The 21,050-nt window shown below is 45.1% G+C and overlaps 1 protein-coding gene across 1 annotated transcript in view; it reads left to right on the top strand.

The window, feature by feature from the left end:
• The window catches only part of sh3bp2 (SH3-domain binding protein 2), a 156,083-nt gene that overhangs the window by 114,825 nt on the left and 20,208 nt on the right, over window positions 1-21,050 (top strand). Inside the window, exons 7-8 of the mRNA XM_078215191.1 lie at window positions 67-150; window positions 2,771-3,605. Of these exons, the coding sequence (XP_078071317.1) occupies window positions 67-150; window positions 2,771-3,605 (919 nt within the window). The remainder of the gene's footprint in view (window positions 1-66; window positions 151-2,770; window positions 3,606-21,050) is intronic.

The following is a 21,050-nucleotide window of genomic DNA, read 5'->3' as shown; positions in this document are numbered from 1 at the left end:
CAGAGGAATCCTCAACCCTGTGTTTTTCTTTTGTGTATTCTTAGAGAATTCAATTGTCTTTTTCAGATTATGCAGATGATGATGATGATGATGAGGATGAGGATGACTATCTGAGACCAGATGGACTCCATGTAAGCCCAGAATCAGAAGGTAATGAACCATCCCAATCATTTTACTTCAGTACCATTTTATGTTAGGTAGAAAAAAGACCACAAGCACGAAATAATTTGGAGTAACAATAGGCCTTACCTACCCTTGGGATCTGCTTCACCATTCAATAAGATCAGGCCCGTCATTGAGTAGGAAACTGAATTGAGGTCAATTTCCTTGATTCCTCTGTGTCCAAAAATCAATCAGTCTCAACCTTGGATATCCTCAGTGACTGAGCAGATAGCCCGTTGATGTGGAGAATTTGAAAGATTTACAACTCTGTGAACAAAGAAATTCCTCCTCATCTCAGGCTTACATAATTGACTCCTAATGCTGAGACTATATCGAACAGCTTTTGACTTTGTGGCCAGGAGAAACGACTTCTCGGCAGCTAGTTTGTCAAGCCCCCTCAATAAAATCTCCTCTCATTCTTTTAAACTCCAGAGAGTATAGACCAAATCTATTCAACCACCATCATAGAGGGTTATCTGTGCAGTCTCGGAACAGTGTAGAGATTGTTTGGCCACTGGTAATATGTTATGTTCTATGTATTCTGACATCATTGCAAAGTTAAATTTCTTAACTTCTATCAATCAAAATTTAAAATAAATGATAATAATTATTAAAAAAGAAATTTGTATTGAAACGTTGAGGTTTCAGAGGTGACTCAGTGGTGGCACTCTTGGCTTTTGAGACAGAAGGTTGCGTGTTCAAATCCTGCTCCAAAAATTGGAGCACATGATTCAGACTGACCCTTCAGTATAGAATTAAGAGTGTTGCGTTGTCAGAGATGCTGTCTTTCTAATGAGTCGTTAAATCCTTATCTCAGGTGAATGTAAAAGATACCTTTATTCTACTTTTGAAGAAGAAAAATTTCACATGAATTACCCTGTGCCATGGACAATATTTATCCTTCAGCCCTCATCACTTAAAAACAGATTAGCTGGCCACCATCACATTGTGCTTACTGTGTGCAAATTGGCTGCAGCATTTCCTACATTACAACAGTGCCTAGACTTCATTAGTTGTAAATCGCTTTGGAAGCAAGCGGGTCATATCCTCAATTTCCCCTATAACCTCTGTGCTCACTGACCTAAATGGCTCCTTGTCAAGCAATGCATTGACTTTAAAATTCTCATCTTACGTCTCCATATTCTTCCATAACTTTTCCCTTCCCATCTCTGTAATCTTCTCTGGCTCCACAATCCTCCAAGAACGGTCCAAAGATGTGCGGGTTAGGTTGATTGGCCAGGTTAAAAATTGCCCCTTAGAATCCTAAAATGTGTAGGTTAGAGGGATTAGTGGGTAAATATGTGGGGGTAGGGTCTGGGTGGGGTTGTGGTCGGTGCAGACTCGATGGGCCGAATGGCCTCCTTCTGCACTGTAGGGTTTCTATGATTCTATGATTCTATGAGTGGTTAGCACTGCTGCCTCAGCGCTGGGGACCCAGGTTCGATTACAAGCTTGGGTGACTGTCTATATGACGTTTGCACGTTTTCCCAGTGTCTGCGTGGGTTTCCTCTGGGTGCTCCGGTTTCCTCCCACAATGCAAAGATGTGCAGGTTAGGTGGATTGGCCATGCTAAATTGTCCTGTTGTGTCCCAAGATGAGTAGATTAGGGGGATTAATAGGGTAAATACATCAGCTTACTGGGATAGGGCCTGGGTAAGATGCTCTGTTGGAGAGTTAGTGCCAACTCACTGGGCCGAATGGTCTCCTTTTGCACTGTACAGATTCTATGATCTGCTCTCTTCAATTCTGGCTTCTTGTGCGTTTATTGCTCCATCATTGGTAGCTATGCCATCAGTTGCCTAGGCCACTACCTACACCTCCCCACCTCTCTAAGTTGGTTTTGTCCTTTAAGACATTCCTTAAAAACCATGTTTTTAAACAACCTTTTGGTCATCTGACCCGATGGCTGGAATTTTCTGGCCATTCTCGCTGGTGGGATCTTCCAGCCCTGGTGACAGCAAACTCCTATAATGGGTTTACTGGCGGTGGGGGGGTGCATAGAATGTGAAACCTCATTGACAGAGGCGGGACCGGAAAATCCCACTGCTGGCCAATGATGGGTCACCTCCAACACCACGAAATATGTCACAGGGGGTGCAGAAAATCCCCCCAATATCTCCTTTTGTGGCATTGTGTCATAGTTTGTTTCATAGTGCTCCTGTGAAGCACCTAGAAACATTTTATTAGATTTACGGTGCTATATACCGTAAATATAAGTTTTGGCATGTTCTGAGGTGGTAAAAGGCACTACAGAAATGCAAGTCTGTCTGTCTTGTCTTGTATCTCATCTCAAAAAAATAATCCCCAAATGCAGCAGGCAGTGAATTGCTTTTTTGAAGTACAATTGCTATTATCGTATGCGTAAAGAACTATAATAAGATTGCTGTAAGGCCCAATGTTGGGACTGTCCATTTATGTCCATTTATTCAATTAACACAATCAGAAGCGCTAAAGTTTGTAAAATATATTAAATCAGTTAATTTCTTAATTTGCAGGAAGGTGTGAAAAAAATTACTATTTGCAGATTGTTTCTGTAGTAATTTATTAGGCAATTCAGTGGCTTTATCAGTGAAGTGGAATACTCTTTTTCTCTTTCCAATGTGTTTAGATTTTCGTCATGTGTTGAATTCTTCTCCGATCCAGCCAGGAAGAAGCATTAAAAAACCACTACCTCCTCTGCCACCTCCCCATCAACGACGCACATCACATGGGTTGGTTGTTATAAAAGAGGAATTACCAAATTCACTACAGGATCATTTGTCTTCTCCCTTCCCTGCAAAAACTGAAAATAGTGCAGTGCCGAGACATCCATCTTCCAGTGCATCACCAGGCTGCCCAAAACCCCCTCCTGTACATTTAAAACCGACTTTTCGTGAAAAGGAGCAACCGAGGAGACTTTCAGAAACTATAGACTCTGATATGAAAGTGAAAAGGAACTTTCCAATGGATTTAAACATGCATTTACAACAGATGACTAGAAAAAGGACATCACTCGATGTTGCACCTTCATCTCTGCCCATCCACAAAGGATCTAGTGCTGGACCTCCTCCAGTGCCCGTGACCAAAGAACTTAATGTTGGACCTCCTCCAGAGTCCGTGAAGAAAGGATATAGCGCAGGACCTCCTCTGCTGCCTGTGAGCAAACAAACTAGTGCTGGATCTCCTTCAGGGTTGGTGAACAGAGGTTCTGGTGCTGGACCTCCTGCAGTGCCTTTGAGCAAAGGATCTAGCACTGAATCTCCTCCAGTGCCTATGCCCAAAATATCTAGTGCGGGCGACAAACTCATGTTGTTATCAATTTCATCTGAAACTGTACATGTTAAGCCTAAACTATACAAACCAGAACTGTTGCCAAAGGGACCTTCAGCTTTGGCCAAACCACCACCTGTTGCTGTTAAACCTAAGTTTCCAAAGCACAACACACTTCCAACAACACCCTTGCAGTAAGTGGTTTGATATAAATTATTTATATAATTGATGTGTACTTGATGTCTCAAGTAAACTGTTTATGTCCTCATCAATATGCTTTGACAGCCTACCTTCCATGTGAACAGTTTTATTTATGCATTCATGGGACGTGGACCTCGCTGGTTGGCCAGCATTTATTGCCTATCCCTAGTTACCCTTGAGAAGTGCTGGTGAGCTGGCTTCTTGAATCGCTGCAGTCCATGTTCTGTGAGTTAACCCACAATGCCGTTAGGGAGGGAATTCCAGGAATTTGACACAGCGACTGTGAAGGAATGACGATATATTTCCAAGTCAGGGTAGTGAGTGGCTTGGAGGGGAACTTGCAGGTGGTGGTATTGCCATGTATCTGCTGCCCTTCTCCTTCTAGATGAAAGTGGTCATGGATTTGGAAGGTGCTGTCTAAGGATCTTTGGTGAATTGCTGCAGTGCATCTTGTAGATGGTACACACTGCTGCTACTGAGCATCGGTGGTGGAGGGAGTGGATGTTTGTGGATGTGGTGTCAATCAAGTGGGCTGCTTTGTCCTGGATGGTGTCAAGCTTCTTGAGTGCTGTTGGAGCTGCACCCATCCAGGCAAGTGGGGAGTATTCCATCACACTCATGACTTGTGCCTTGTAGATGGTGGATAGGTTTTGGGGAGTCAGGATGTGAGTTACCCGTCGCAGTATTCCCAGCTTCTGACCTGCTCTTGTAGCCATTGTGTTTATGTGGCGAATCCAGTTGAGTTTCTGGTCAATGGTAACCCCAAGAATGTTGACAGTGGGGATTCAGTGATGGTGACACCATTGATTGTCAAGGGGCAGTGATTAGAGTGTCTCTTATTGGTGATGATTATTGCCTGGCAATTGTGTGGCGCGAATGTTACTTGCCACTTGTCAGCCCAAGCCTGGATATTGTCCAGATCTTGTTCTACACACATTTACTCATCCTGTTCCCATATACTTGCAAAGCATTTCCTTCATGCAACAACTCAATTACTAACCCTGGAAGCAAATTCCACAGCATAGTTTATTTGTGTAAAGAGGACATATCTCTCACTCTATCATTAACATCGAGCTAGGGGACAAGCCCTGGTTCAGTGAGGAATGTAGAAGAGCACCTCTTCTACATTCCTCACTGAAGTGTAGGAGTGTAGAAGAGGTTAAAGGGTGGGCAGAAATTAGCAGATGGAGTATAATGTGGGAAAATTTGAAAATTTAAACTTGTCCACTTTGACAGGAAGAATAGAAAAGCATTGTTAGGGTCCTGGATTCAAACCCCAAGATATAGTGTAAAGCTAGATAAGACCCCCATCATTTTATTTTATTTTTGGCATATATGTGGTTGGATGCTTCGCTCCAGGAGTAATTCTACTGACAAATTAGAGATTTTTTTTAACACAACATGTTTTATTAATAACACAGTTCAAATATGACTCTAATAAAATGAAGCAGCTTACCTTTTAACAGTTGAAAATAGTTAAAAAATGAAAGGAAACAGTTCTAATTTATCACTATTTCAATTCCAAATAAGTAACAGTTCTCTTAGACTCAAATGCCACTTTAAATACAGTTACCGGACCCAGACATACTTGCTATAAATTGTGAATAACCTTGAAGCTTTCAGGAAGATTTTGATTTTCAGAGCAAATTGTAGACTTCTGAATTTAAACAACCCCAGCCAGAAATTGAACATAAAGCTGTTTTTCTCTCTCTGCTACATACCCAGCTCCTCCCATTAACCAGACTATCACATGATCCTGTATACATAAACAAAAACCCTAGCTTCTATTCCTTTAATCAAAAAAACCCAGGGGACCTTTTCATCTGTAAACAAAAATCCATTAGCTCTCTCTTAAATAAACACTACATGGCTAAAATGACTAATCATCCTGCTTTCCCAGCATCTGAGCTGTATTTCTTCCATACATACTGACTGCCTACAAACGAAACTGAGTCTTAAAACATTCCCCTTAAACATGAAATATCATCACAGCAGTATACTATGTAAATAGAGGAACATTGCAGAACTCAGTGCTACAGTGGGTACTGGGTGTCCTGGTACATAAAACACAAAATATTAGTGTGTGGGTACAGCAAGTTATTAGGATGGCAAATGGAATGTTGGCATTTTTTGCAAGGTGAACAGAATGTAAAAGTAAGGAAGTTTTACTGTAGTTATATAGGGTATTGATGAGACCACATCTGGAATACTGGGTACAGTTATGGTGTACTTATTTGAAAAAAGATATAATTGCATTAGAAGTAGTCCAGAGAAAGTTCACTCATCTCATTCCTGGAGTGAAGAGCTTATTTTATGAAGAAAGATTGAACAGTTTGGCCTGTACTCATTGGCGTACAGAAGAATGAAAGGTGATCATATTGAAACACTCAAGATCCTGAGGGGACGACAGAATTGATACCCAGAGGAAGTTTCCACTTGTGGAAGACACAGTTTAAGAATAAGAGGTTTTTTTTTAAGATTGGGATGAGGAGAAATTGCTAGTTGGTGGAATTCTCTTCCCCAGAAAGCAGTGGGACCTGAGCCATTGCACTTATTCAAGGCTGATTTCAATTTTTGATAGACAAGGGAGTGAAGGTTATGCCGGGAATACAGGAAAGTGGAGTCAAGACCACAATCAGATCAACTATCATCTTGTTGAATAGCAGAGCAGGCTCGAAAGGCCAAATGGCTTATTCCTGCTCCTAAGTCCAATGTTCCTATAAGACGGTGCTGTTACAAACAGCTCATTTTAGCCCCTTCCTGAAGTCCCACTATCCCAGGCACAGTCTCAGTGTAAGGAGTCAATCATTTAGTATTGATCAGAAGAGATTTCTTCATTCACAGCATTGTGAATCTCTGGGATCGTCTACTCCAGAGTGTTGTCAATGCTCCAGTACTGAGTATATTCAAGTTTGAGATAGCCAGATTTTTGTTCTTTCAGAGAATCAAGGGGTATGGGAAATTGATAGGAGTTGAGGCACAAGGTCAACCATGATCATATTTAATGGCAGAGTAGGCGTAAGTGCTCATATGGTCTACTCCTATTCCTTATGTTCATATCTCAGACATCACTCTTCAGCTAATTTATTTTTATTTTTTCGTGGGACATGGGTGTTGCTGGCTGGCCAGCATTTATTGTCTATTCCTAGTTGCCCTTGAGAAGGTGGTGGGGAGCTGCCTCCTTGAATCGCTGCAGTCCATGTGCTGTGGGTTGACCCACAATGCCGTTATGGAGGGAATTTCAGGATTTTGACCCGTCGATAGCAAAGGAACAGCAAAATATTTCCAAGTCAGGATGGTGAGTGGCTTGGAGGGGAACTTGCAGGTGATGATGTTCCCCTGTATCTGCTACCCTTGTCCTTCTAGATGGAAGTGGTCGTGGGTTTGGAAGGTGCTGTCTAAGGATCTTTGATGAATTGCTGCAGTGCATTTTGTAGATAGTACACACTGCTGCTACTGAATGTCTGTGGTAGAGGGAGTGGATGTTTGTAGATGTGGTGCCAGTCAAGTGGGCTGCTTTGTCCTGGATGGTGTCAAGCTTCTTGAATGTTGTTGGAGCTGCACCCATCCAGGTAAGTGGGGATTCTTCCATCACACTCCTGACTTGTGCCTTGTAGATGGTGGATAGGCTTTGGGGAGCCAGGAGGTGAGTTACTCGTCGCAGTATTCCTAGCCTCTGACCTGCTCTTGTAGCCACTGTGTTTATGTGGTGAGTCCATTTGAGTTTTTGGTCAATGGTAACCCCAAGGATGTTGACAGTGGGGGATTCTGTGATGGTAACACCATTGAATGTCAAGGGGCGGTGGTTAGAGTGTCTCTTATTGGTGTTGGTCATTGCTTGGCATCTGTGTGGCACAAATGTTACTTGCCACTTGTCAGCCCAAGCCTGGATATTGTCCAGATCTTGTGGCATTTGAACATGAACTGCTTCAGTTTGGTTCATTCATGTGATATTCTGGGTGGCACGGTAGTAGAGTGGTTAGCACTGCTGCCTCACACCGCCAGGGATCCAGGTTCAATTCCAGCTTTGGGTGACTGTGTGGAGTTTGCACGTTCACCCTGTGTTTCCTCCGGGTGCTCCGGTTTTCTCCCAAGGTCCAGAGATGTGCAGATTAAGTAGATTGGCTATGGTAAATTGCTCCTTAGTGTCCCAAGATGTGAAGGTTGGATGGATTGGCCATGTTAGACATATAGGATTATGGGGATAGCGTGAGGGAGAGGGCTTGGGTAAGATGCGCTGTCAGAGAGTTGGTGCAGACTCAATGGGCTGAATGGCCTCCTTCTGCACTATGGGAATTCTATGATATCAAGAAAACAGCTGAGTACACTGGATATAGTGGAGCCTATGGACCCCTACTATGTGCCATCTTTCGTACTGAAGATGGTACTGCAGAATTAGCTGTGTCTTGAGCTAAGCTGTTCCAGCACAGCAACAACACTGGCACCTATTCAATAACATTTCATAGAATCATAGAATCCCTACAGTGCAGAAGGAGGCCATTTGGCTCATTGAGCCTGCACCGATAACAACCTGTCCCTAACCTATCTCCATAACCCAACATATTTACCTTGCTAATCTCCTTGACACTAAGGGGCAATTTAGCATAGCCAATCAACCTAACCCACACATCTTTGGACTTTGGGAGGAAGCCGGAGCACCCAGAGCAACCCCACACAGACACTGGGAGAATGTGTAAACTCCATACAGACAGTGATCCAAGTCCGGAACTGAACCCAGGTTCCTGGCGCTATGAGGCAGCAGTGCTAACCATTGTGCCACCATGTCACCCATGCATTTTCATGCATGTTCAGTTCCCAAAAGTAGGGCAAGTCCAAATCAACCAATTATGAACAAGGACAATAACTTTAACGTAAGGAAATGTACAGGAGCATTATAAAACGAAGTATGGCACTGAGATACAGAAGGAGATATTAGGTCAGATCATAGATCATAGAATCCCTAAAGTGCAGAAGGAGGCCATTCGGCCCATCGAGTCTGCACCAACCACAATCCCACCCAGGCCCTACCCCCACATAATCCCTCTAACCTACACATTTTAGGATTCTAAGGGGCAATTTTTAACCTGGCCAATCAACCTAACCCACACATCTTTGGACTGTGGGAGGAAACCGGAGCACCCAGAGGAAACCCACGCAGACACGAGGAGAATGTGCAAACTCCACACAGACAGTGACCCGAGCCGGGAATCGAACCCGGGACCCTGGAGCTGTGAAGCAGCAGTGCTAACCACTGCGCTACCGTGCCGCCCAGATGACTTGATCAAAGAGATAGGTTTTGAGAAGTGTCTTGAAAGTGAGGTGGGGGAGGAGGATGTGGTTTGGGGCCTAGGCAATTGAAGGCTTGGTGAAGCAATTATAGTTGGGAATGCCCAAGAGGTCAGAATTAGAGGATCGTGGGGCTGCGGGAGATTACAGAGATGGAGAGGACATGGAGAGATTTGAATATAAGGATGAGAGTTTTAAAATCAAGATGCGTCTTGACCAGGATTCAGTTTAGGTCAGCAAGCACAAGACTGAAAGTGGAAAGAGACTTGCTGTGAGTGAACACTCAGGCAGTAGAGGTTTGGAAGACTTCAAGTTTATGGAGGGCAAATTGTGGGTAACCAGCAAGGAATGTGTTGGAATGATCTACCACATCATCAGTCCTCTCTCAACCATCAGCAAAGTGATAGAAGTTGTCACTGAACCTGCTATCAAGCACAATGGGCGGCACGGTAGCACAGTGGTTAGCACTGCTGCTTCACAGCTCCAGGGACCTGGGTTCGATTCCCGGCTCGGGTCACTGTCTGTGTTTGCACATTCTCCTCGTGTCTGCGTGGGTTTCCTCCGGGTGCTCTGGTTTTCTCCCACAGTCCAAAGATGTGCGGGCTAGGTTGATTGGCTATTCTAAATTGCTCCTTAGTGTCCCGGGATGCATAGATTAGAGGGATTAGTGGATAAATATATGGGGATATGGCCTGGATGGGATTGTGGTTGGTGTAGACTTGATGGGCCGAATGGCCTCTTTCTGCACTGTAGGATTCTATGATTCTAAGCAGCAGTTGATCACCAATAGCCTGATCACCATTGGTCAGAATGAAGCTGCCAGAACTGCCAGGATGGCACGGTGGCACAATGGTTAGCACAACTGCCTCACAGTGCCAGGGACTTGGGTTCAATTTACTATACTCCTTATGTACCTATGACTGTGTGGCCAAATTCTCCTCCATCTCAATTTTCAAGTTTGCTGATGACACCACCGTAGTGGGTCAGATCTCAAAAATGATGAGACAGAGTACAAGAAAGAGATAGAGAATCTGGTGAGCTGGTGTGACAACAATAATCAGAATCACAGAATACTACAGTGCAGAAGAGGCCCTTTGACTCATCGAGTCTGCACCGACACATGAAATGCCCTGACCTGCCCACCTAATCCCATGTGCCAGCACTTGGCCCATAGCCTAGCGTGCCAAGTACTCATCCAGGTACTTTTTAAAGGATGTAAAGCATCCCGCCTCCACCACCCTCCCAGGCAGTGCATTCCAGACCCTCACCACCTCTGAGTAAAATAGTTTTTCCTCCAATCCCCCTAAACCTCCCACCCCTTAACTTGTGTCCCCTTGTAACTGACCCTTCAACTAAGGGGAACAGCTGCTCCTTATCCACCCTGTCCATGCCCCTCACAATCTTGAACACCTCAATCAGGTCACCCTTCAGTTTTCTCTGCTCCAGTGAAAACAACCCAAGTCTATCCAACCTCTCTTCATAACTTAAATGTTCCATCCCAGGCAACATCCTGGTAAATCTCTTCTGCACCCTCTCCATTGTGTTCATGTCCTTCCTATAATGTGGTGACCAGAACTGCATGCAGTACTCCAGCTGTGGCCTCGCCAAACTTCTATACAACTCCATCATGACCTCTCTGCTTTTCTAATCTACACCCCGATTGATAAAGGCGAGTGTGCCATATGCCTTTTTCACCATCCTCTTAACCTGCCTTTCCACCTTGTCTATGGACAAACACGCCAAGGTCCCTTTGTTCTTCGAAACCTCCCAGTGTTAGACCTTTTATAGTATACTTCCTTGTCAAATTACTCCTTCCAAAGTGCATCACCTCACATTTTTCAGGGGGTTAGGTGCATTGACCTGAACAGGCATCAGACTGTGGCGACTAGGGGAATTTTATAGTAACTTCATTGCAATGTTAATGTAAGCTTTACTTGTGACTAATAAAGAAACTTTAACTTTAAATTCCATCTGCCACTTATCCGCCCATTTGACCATCTCGTCTATATCTTCCTGTAACCCAAGACACCCAAGCTCACTGTTAACCACCTGGCCAATCTTTGTGTCATCGGCAAACTTACTGATCCTGCCCGCCACATAGTCATCTATGTCATTTATATAAATGACGAACAATAGGGGGCCCAGCACGGATCCCTGTGGTATGCCACTGGTCACTGGCCTCCAGTCACTAAAGCAGCCATCTGTCACCACCCTCTGTCTCCTACTGCTAAGCCAATTATGTATCCACCTTGTCAGATCACCCTGTATCGCATGTGCATTAGCCTTCTTAATAACCATAATAATAATTTTGGTTTCAGATTCCAGCATCCGCAGTATTTTGCTTTTAGCCTTCTTAATAAGTCTCCCATGTGGGACTTTGTCAAAGACTTTGCTGAAATCCATGTCAACTACATCAACCACACTACCCTCATCCACACACTTGGTTACCCGCTCAAAAAATGCAATCGAATTTGTTAGGCATGACCTCCCTCTGACAAAACCGTACTGACTACCCCTGATCAAACCTTGCCTCTCCAAATGGAGATAGATTCTCTCCTTCAGAATCTTTTCCAGTAGTTTCCCAACCACAGACGTAAGACTCACTGGTCTGTAGTTCCCTGACTTGTCTCTACAACTTTTCTTAAATAGTGGGACCACATTAGCTGTTCTCCAGTCCTCTGGCATCTCCCCGGTGGCCAGGGAGGAATTAAAAATTTGGGTCAGAGCCTCTGCAATTTCCTCCCTTGCCTCCCACAACACCCTGGGACACAATTCATCTGGACCTGGAGATTTGTCCCCATTTAAGCCCGCCAATACCTCCAATAGAAACACAGAGGGACCTAGGTGTGCAAGTCCACAAATCCTTGAAGGTGGCAACACAGGTGGAGAAGGTGGTGAAGAAGGCATATGGTATGCTTGCCTTTATAGGACGGGGTATAGAGTATAAAAGCTGGAGTCTGATGATGCAGCTGTATAGAATGCTGGTTAGGCCACATTTGGAGTACTGCGTCCAGTTCTAGTTGCCGCACTACCAGAAGGACGTGGAGGCATTGGAGAGAGTGCAGAGAAGGTTTACCAGGATGTTGCCTGGTATGGAGGGTCTTAGCTATGAGGAGAGATTGGGTAAACTGGGGTTGTTCTCCCTGGAAAGACAGAGAATGAGGGGAGATCTAATAGAGGTGTACAAGATTATGAAGGGGATAGATAGGGTGAACAGTGGGAAGCTTTTTCCTAGATCAGAAGTGACGTTCACGAGGGGTCACAGGCTCAAGGTGAGAGGGGCGAAGTATAACTCAGAAATTAGAGGGATGTTTTTTACACAGAGGGTTGTGGGGGCCTGGAATGCGCTGCCAAGTAGGGTGGTGGAGGCAGGCACGCTGACATCGTTTAAGACTTACCTGGATAGTCACATGAGCAGCCTGGGAATGGAGGGATACAAACGATTGGTCTAGTTGGACCAAGGAGCGGCACAGGCTTGGAGGGCCGAAGGGCCTGTTTCCTGTGCTGTACTGTTCTTTGTTCTTTGTTAATACCTTGTCACTCCCTATGATAATCTTCTCTAGAGCCTCACAGTCTCTCTTCCCAAGTTCCATAACTGCCTCCTCACTCTCATGGGTGAAGACCGATGTGAAAAATTCATTTAACATCCTATCAATGTCCTCTGCCTCCACCCTCAGATTTCCCCTTAGTCCCTAATGGGTCCTACTCTTTCCCTGGTTGGCCTCTTCCGATTGATATACTTACAGAATATCTTAGGATTTTCCCTACTTTTACCAGCCAGAGCTTTCTCATATCCCCTCTTTGCTCTCCTACTTGATTTCTTAAGCTCCATCCTGCACTTTCTGTACTCCACTAATGCCTCCGCAAACTTACTCCCCTTATACTTGTTAAAAGCCTCTCTTTTCCTTCTCATTGTATCCTGAATGTCTCTGGTTGTCCATGGTTCTCCATTTGTTACACCTTCCTATTATCCTGGATAATAGGAAGGTATAACAAACCTAGAGAACCATGCATCTCTCCCTCAATGTCAACAAAATGAAGGAGATTGTCATCGACTTCAGGAAGCATACTGAAGGGCATGCCCCTATCCACATCAATGGGGACGAAGTAGAAATGGTCGAGAGCTTCAAATTTTTAGATGGCCAGATCACCAACAACCTGTCCTGGTCCCTCCACACCGACGCTAGAGTTAAGAAAGCCCACCAACGCCTCTACTTTCTCAGGAGGCTAAAGAAATTTGGTATGTCCGCTACGGCTCTCACTAACCTTTACAGATGCACCATAGAAAGCATTCTTTCTGGTTGTAGCACAGCTTGGTATGGCTTCTGCTCTGTTCAAGACCGCAATAAACTACAAAGAGTCATGAACAAAACTCAATCCAACACGCACACCAGCCTCTCATCCATTGACTCTGCCTACACTTCCAGCTGCCTCGGAAAAGCAGCCAGCATAATCAAGACCCAACGCACCCTGGACATATTCTCAAAGAACAAAGAACAATACAGCACAGGAACAGGCCCTTCGGCCCTCCAAGCCCGCGCCGCTCCCCGGTCCAGGATTGAATCCTGAATCCAGGATCCCCGCCCAATTTTCCAGCCTATCTACATCCTAATATCCTATCCACCGAGCTGTCCCTCACAGCTACGATGCTTTGTTCATCACAACCTATTAACTCACCCCCACCCCCCCATTCCAGACCATGTGATCTCCAGGGAGAGGCGAAAACCCAGAGTGAAAACCCCAGGGCCAATATGGGGAAAAAAAAATCTGTGAAATTCCTCTCCGATCCCCTGTGGCGATCGAAACGAGTCCAGGAGATCACACTGGCCCTGATCAGAAAATGCTTCCCAACCCTATTCATTTCCACTTCTGCTTTACGAACACCATCTGAATTCCCTGCCCCCGAGACAGGTTCCCAACTATCCGCAGTCTCGCTCTGTACTGGCACCAGCAAGATGATCATAGAATGAAGCCTTGAAACGAGAAACAAAGAACAATTAGCCCGCGCTGCTCCCTGGTCCAAACTAGACCACTCTTTTGTATCCCTCCATTCCCACTCCGTTCATATAGCTGTCTAGATAAGTCTTAAACGTTCCCAGTGTGTCCGCCTCCACCACCTTGCCCGGCAACACATTCCAGGCCCCCACGACCCTCTGTGTAAAATATGTCCTTCTGATATCTGTGTTAAACCTCCCCCCCTTCACCTTGAACCTATGACCCCTCGTGAACGTCACCACCGACCCGGGGAAAAGCTTCCCACCGTTCACCCTATCTATGCCTTTCATAATTTTATACACCTCTATTAAGCCTCCCCTCATCCTCCGTCTTTCCAAGGAGAACAACCCCAATTTCCCCAATCTCTCCTCATAACCAAGCCCCTCCATACCAGGCAACATCCTGGTAAACCTCCTCTGTACTCTCTCCAAAGCCTCCACGTCCTTCTGGTAGTGTGGCGACCAGAACTGGACGCAGTATTCCAAATGCGGCCGAACCAACGTTCTATACATCTGCAACATCAGACCCCAACTTTTATACTCTATGCCCCGTCCTATAAAGGCAAGCATGCCATATGCCTTCTTCACCACCTTCTCCACCTGTGACGTCATCTTCAAAGATCTGTGGACTTGCACACCCAGGTCCCTCTGCGTCTCTACACCCTTTATGGTTCTTCCATTTATCGTGTAGCTCCTCCCTACATTATTCCCACCAAAATGCATCACTTCGCATTTATCAGGATTGAACTCCATCTGCCATTTCTTTGCCCAAATTTCCAGCCTATCTATATCCTTCTGTAGCCTCTGACAATGTTCCTCACTGTCTGCAAGTCCTGCCAGTTTTGTGTCGTCCGCAAACTTACTGATCACCCCAGTTACTCCTTCTTCCAGATCATTTATATAAATCACAAACAGCAGAGGTCCCAATACAGAGCCCTGCGGAACACCACTAGTCACAGGCCTCCAGCCGGAAAAAGACCCTTCCACTACCACCCTCTGTCTTCTATGACCAAGCCAGTTCTCCACCCATCTAGCCACCTCCCCCTTTATCCCATGAGATCCAACCTTTTTCACTAGCCTACCATGAGGGACTTTGTCAAACGCTTTACTAAAGTCCATATAGACAACATCCACGGCCCTTCCTTCGTCAACCATTCTGGTCACTTCTTCAAAAAACACCACCAGGTTAGTGAGGCATGACCTCCCTCTCACAAAACCATGCTGACTATCGTTAATGAGTTTATTCCTTTCTAAATGCGCATACATCCTATCTCTAAGAATCTTCTCCAACAACTTCCCCACCACGGACGTCAAGCTCACCGGCCTATAATTACCTGGGTTATCCTTCCTACCCTTCTTAAATAATGGGACCACATTAGCTATCCTCCAATCCTCTGGGACCTCACCTGCGTCCAGTGACGAGACAAAGATTTGCGTCAGAGGCCCAACGATTTCACCTCTCGTCTCCCTGAGCAGCCTTGGATAGATTCCATCAGGCCCTGGGGATTTGTCAGTCTTTATATTCTCTAACAAACCTAACACTTCCTCCTTTGTAATGGAGATTTTCTCCAACGGTTCAACACTCCCCTCCGAGACACTCTCAGTCAACACATCCCTCTCCTTTGTGAATACCGACGCAAAGTATTCATTTAGGATCTCCCCTACTTCTTTGGGCTTTTGTCCCTGAGAGGTCCGATTTTTTCCCTAACAACCCTTTTGTTCCTAACGTATGAATAAAATGCCTTGGGATTCTCCTTAATCCTGTCTGCCAAGAACATTTCGTGACCCCTTTTTGCTCTTCTAATTCCCCGTTTGAGTACTTTCCTACTTTCTTTGTACTCCTCCAGAGCTCCCTCTGTTTTTAGCTGCTTGGACCTAACATACGCCTCTCTTTTCTTTTTGACCAGTCCCTCAATTTCCCTGGTTATCCACGGTTCTCTAATCCTACCCTTCCTATCCTTCTTTTTTACAGGCACATGCTTGTCCTGTAGCCCTAACAACTGTTCCTTAAAAGACTCCCACATACCAGATGTGGATTTACCCTCAAATAGCCTCTCCCAATCAAGAGCTGCCAATTTCTGCCTGATCCCACTAAAGTTAGCCTTCCCCCAATCCAACACCTTACCCTTGGGACACCACTCATCCTTTTCCATCACTATCCTAAAGCTAACAGAATTGTGGTCACTATTTGCCACATGTTCCCCTACCAAAACTTTGAAGACCTGACCGGGCTCATTCCCCAGTACCAGGTCCAGTATAGCCCCCTCTCTAGTCGGTCTGTCTACATATTGTTCCAACGAACCCTCCTGTACACATTTTACAAATTCCTCCCCATCCAGAGTCCCTGCCCTCAGCGATTTCCAGTCTATACCAGGGAAATTGAAGTCTCCCACTACAACAACCCTATTTTTCCTGCACCTATCCAGTATCTCCTGACATATCCATTCTTCCACTTCCCTTGGGCTGTTGGGGGGCCTGTAGTACACTTTACCTTCTTCCGCCGGGAAAAAGATACAAAAGTCTGAGGAAATGTACCAGCCAACTCAAGAACAGTCTCTTCCCATATTAAGTTGATCTTTCTCTACACCCTAGCTATGACTGTAACACTACATTCTGCAATCTCTCCTTTTCTTCTCTAAGTACGGTATGTTTTGTCTGTATAGCGTGCAAGAAACAATACTTTTCACTGTAAAAATAATACATGACAATAATACATCAAATCAACCTTGGGTGACTGTCTGTATGGAGTTTATATATTCTCCCCGTGTCTATGTGGGTTTCCTTCTGGTGCCCTGGTTTCTCCCACAGTCCAAAAATGTGCAGGTTAGGTGGATTGGCCATAGTAAAAAATTGCCCCTTCATGTCTTCGATGGATTAACCATGTTAAATGTGTGGGTTACAGGCATAGGGTGAGGGAAGGGAGCCTGGATAAGATACTCTGTCAGAGTCGGTGCAGACTCGAAGGGCTGAATGACCTCCTTCTGCACTGTAGGGATTCTATGAACTACTAAGCACTAAACACATTACAGCTTTTATTCAAAAATGAACAAAAGAAGTGAATGCCAGCCATGAAATGAGAGTGACTCCCTTGACGTAGAGCGGTATCAAGGAATCCTGACAAAATTGAAATCACAGGGACCAAGAGGCAAACTTTCCACCAGTTAAAGGAAGATAGTTGTGAAATAAACACAACATTAAAAATAAATGTTTGTTGGTAGTGGCATCGCTCCCTAGGCCAGCATTTATTGTCCATTCCCGAGGTCATTTAAGGGCATTAACATTGTTGTGGGTGTGGAATCGCATGTAGGCCAGACCAGGTAAGAGCAACAGATTTCCTTCTCTAAAGGACATTAGTGAACCAGATTGGCTTTTAATGACAATCAACAATGGTTTCATGGTCATTGTTAGACTTTTAATTCCAGATTTTTATTGAATTCAGATTCCACCATTTGCCAAGGCGGCACGGTAGCACAGTGGTTAGCACTGCTGCTTCACAGTTCCAGGGTCCTGGGTTCGATTCCCGGCTCGGGTCACTGTCTGTGTGGAGTTTGCACATTCTCCTCGTGTCTGCGTGGGTTTCCTCCGGGTGCTCTGGTTTCCTCCCACAGTCCAAAGATGTGTGGGTTAGGTTGATTGGCCAGGTTAAAAATTGCCCCTTAGAGTCCTGGGATGCATAGGTTAGAGGGATTAGCGGGTAAAATATGGGGGTAGGGCCTGGGTGGGATTGTGGTTGGTGCAGACTCGATGGGCCGAATGGCCTCCTTCTGCACTGTAGGGTTTCTATGATTTGAACCCGGTCACCAGAATTACCCTAGGTGTCTACATTACTAGTCCAGTGACAATACCTCTACATCACTTGCACCCCTTATGCTGGAACAAATCAGCAGGTCTGGCAGTATCTGTGGAGAGAGAGTGTTACTCTTCTGAGCCAAATATAGTTGTGATTGCTCAAGAAAGCAGTTCACCATCACCACCTTCTTGAGGGCAATTACCAACGGGCAATAAATGCTGACCTTCCCAGCATTTGTCCACATCCCATGAACGAATAACTTAAAATGAAAGCGTCTCTTTGCTTTCGGTTTTAAATTTCTTATGTTTACTTGTTATATGTTTTGACCAGCAGTAAGAACAAAACAATAACTGCTAAGGAGTTTAATGCGGAAAAGTGTGAAGTGATTCACTTTGGAAGGAGTAACAGGAATACAGAGTACTGGGCTAATGGTAAGATACTTGGTAGTGTGGATGAACAGAGGGATCTGGGTGTCCATGTGCATAGATCCCTGAAAGTTGGCACCCAGGTTGATAGGGTTGTTAAGAAGGCGTACAGTGTGTTAGCTTTTATTGGTAGAGGGATTGAGTTTCAGAGCCAGGAGGTCATGCTGCAACTGTACAAAACTCTGGTGCGGCTGCATTTGGAGTATTGCGTACAGTTCTGGTCGCCACAGTATAGGAAAGATGTGGAAGTGTTGGAAAGGGTGCAGAGGAGATTTACCAGGATGTTGCCTGGTATGGTGGGAAAATCGTATGAGGAAAGGCTGAGGGGCTTGAGGTTGTTTTCGTTAGAGAGAAGAAGGTTAAGAGGTGACTTAATAGAGGCATACAAGATGATCAGAGGATTAGATAGGGTGGATAGTGAGAGCCTTTTTCCTCGGATGGTGATGGCTAGCACGAGAGGCCATAGCTTTAAATTGAGGGGTGAGAGATATAGGACAGATGTTAGAGGTAGGTTCTTTGCTCGGAGAGTAGTAAGGGCGTGGAATGCCCTGCCTGCAGCAGTAGTGGACTCATCAACATTAAGAGCATTCAAATGGTTATTGGATAAACATATGGATGATATTGGAATAGTATAGATTAGAGGGGATTTAGATTGGTTCCACTGGTCGGCGCAGCATCGAGGGCCGAAGGGCCTGTACTGCGCTGTAATGTTCTATGTTCTAAGGTGCCACACTGTAGGTTTTGGACCAACTCAATGCAGATTTATTTACAAGGTGTTGCCTGATTGAAGTCCAACATGGAAGAGAGATAAAAACCATGAATGCCCCTGATGCTGTCACAGCATGTCATGTGACTAATCACACTGAGATGCATTGCATTAGTCTTTTATCTGTGTCCTTTTCCAGCATTTATTTTGTATTATGTCTCCTTCCATAGAAAGACCTAATTTTATAAGTCTTTGGGTGGAATTCTCCCATTTTGAGATTAAGTGCCATGGCGAGAGAGTTTCCCGCTGCAGTAGCTGGCGGGAAAATATGCAACCTCTTTTGGCTCCAACCTCATTATTTATGCACCTGGGTATTTTGCACCATATTCAGTGGCGGGAGAGGCCTGAATGCCAATTAGTCCGTCGTTATGTCCAGGTGCCATATTGAAAAGGCATCCAACATCACCTTCTAAGAAAGAAGGTTAACAACCTGAAAATGAAAATAATTCTCTGGGAGCACTCTGAGATCAGAAGATGAGCCTCCTGAGAATGAAGATGGATCTCCAGGAACATTCTGAGGCTGGAAGATGGACCCCCTCATTTGGAAAGTCCACCTGCAAATGTTTCCCCAACCCACGGCTATGCTGGCCCATGTCCAAATGGAGCAAGACCCGGATGATATCCAAGTTTGGGCTGACAAATGGCAAATAACATTCGCGCCACACAAGTGCCAGGAAATGACCATTCCAACGAGAGAGGATCTACCATCACCCCTTGACATTCAATGGCATTACCATCGCTGAATCCTCCACTATCAACATCCTGGGGGTTAGCATTGATCAGAAACTGAACTGGACTTTCCAAAAGAGTGGGGTAGGGGCTAGTGTGGAGGTGGCATGGTAGTACAGTTGTTTGGGGAGGGGGGGAGGTAGTGGGCCTGGGTAACATGCTCTTTTGGAGAGTCGGTGCAGACTTGATGGGCCAAATGGCTCCTTCTGCACTGTAGGGATTTAGGGATTCTATAGGACTGTGGCTACCAGAGCAGGTAAAAGGCTATGAACCCTCCAGCGAGTAAGTCACTACCTGACCTCCACCCGCCCCCCCCCCACCCCAAAATGCCTGTCCACCATCTACAAGGTACAAGTCAGGAGTGTAATGTTGCCTGTTCCCTGTTGCCTGGATGATTACAGCTCCAATGACAGCAGCTGTGTGTACCATCTACAAATGCCTTCAGGAACTCAACAAGCTTCCTTAAGCAGCACCTTCCAAACCGACAACCACTTCCTTCTAGAAGGACGAGAGCAGCAGATACCTGGGAACACCACCACCTGGAAGTTCCCCTCCAAGCCACTCACCACTGTGACTTGGAAATATAATGCTATTTCTTCACTGTCGCTGGGTCAGTGAAGAATCCTGGAACTCTCTCATTAATAGTACTGTCGGTGTATCTCCACCTCAAGGAGTGCAGCGGTTCAAGAAGGCAGCTCACCGCCACCTACTGGAGAGCAATTAGAGATGGGCAATAAAAATGCTGATCTAGCCACATCCCGTAAAATGATTAAAAATAGGGCTGTAGGTGACCTCCATCCTGAACTCCAGAGGTAGTCCAAGGGATCTGTGTGCCACATTATTCCGACCATGTTTCATGCTGACATGTTTCCCCTGCAGCATCGTAGGGAATCTGGCAGGGGGATCGGGCTTTGATCTGCATCGTATTAACAGGATGCAAATGAGGTTCACGCCCTCGTCTGGTGGGTTTTCCAACTCACATGGCAGGCACCACCGGATTTCCCGCTGCAAATTCACACTGGTGTGATTCCTGGGCCTCCTGCCATTTTCTTCCCCCCCTGCCCACCATCGAACATGCTGGCAAGGATTTGGGAGAATTCTGTCCTCTGGATTTGTATTTCCTCATACCAGACGCAATCCTGGCAAATCTGCATTATACCCTTTAGATGTAATATCCTTTCTATAGTATGGAATGTAATACTTGACACAATAATTTAACTGAGATCTTATTAAGGTTCAATATAGCCTCATTACTTCTTAGTATGTATATTCTATTCTATTTTTAAGAAATCAAAAATTCAATTAGGTTTTGCTTTAAACCCTTACCCTGTCTATGTCCTGTGAACTTGTAACCCCAAATCTCTTTTCTCTGACACAGCATGAAACCTACATCGACAATAACTTGCATTTATATAATGTCATTGTAAAGTAGTAAAACAACCCAATGC

Source organism: Mustelus asterias, chromosome 6, assembly GCF_964213995.1.
Source record: "Mustelus asterias chromosome 6, sMusAst1.hap1.1, whole genome shotgun sequence".
NCBI classification, from domain to species: domain Eukaryota; kingdom Metazoa; phylum Chordata; class Chondrichthyes; order Carcharhiniformes; family Triakidae; genus Mustelus; species Mustelus asterias.
The sequence above is the reverse complement of the archived record's forward strand: the minus strand, read 5'-3'. Positions and strand labels throughout refer to the sequence as shown.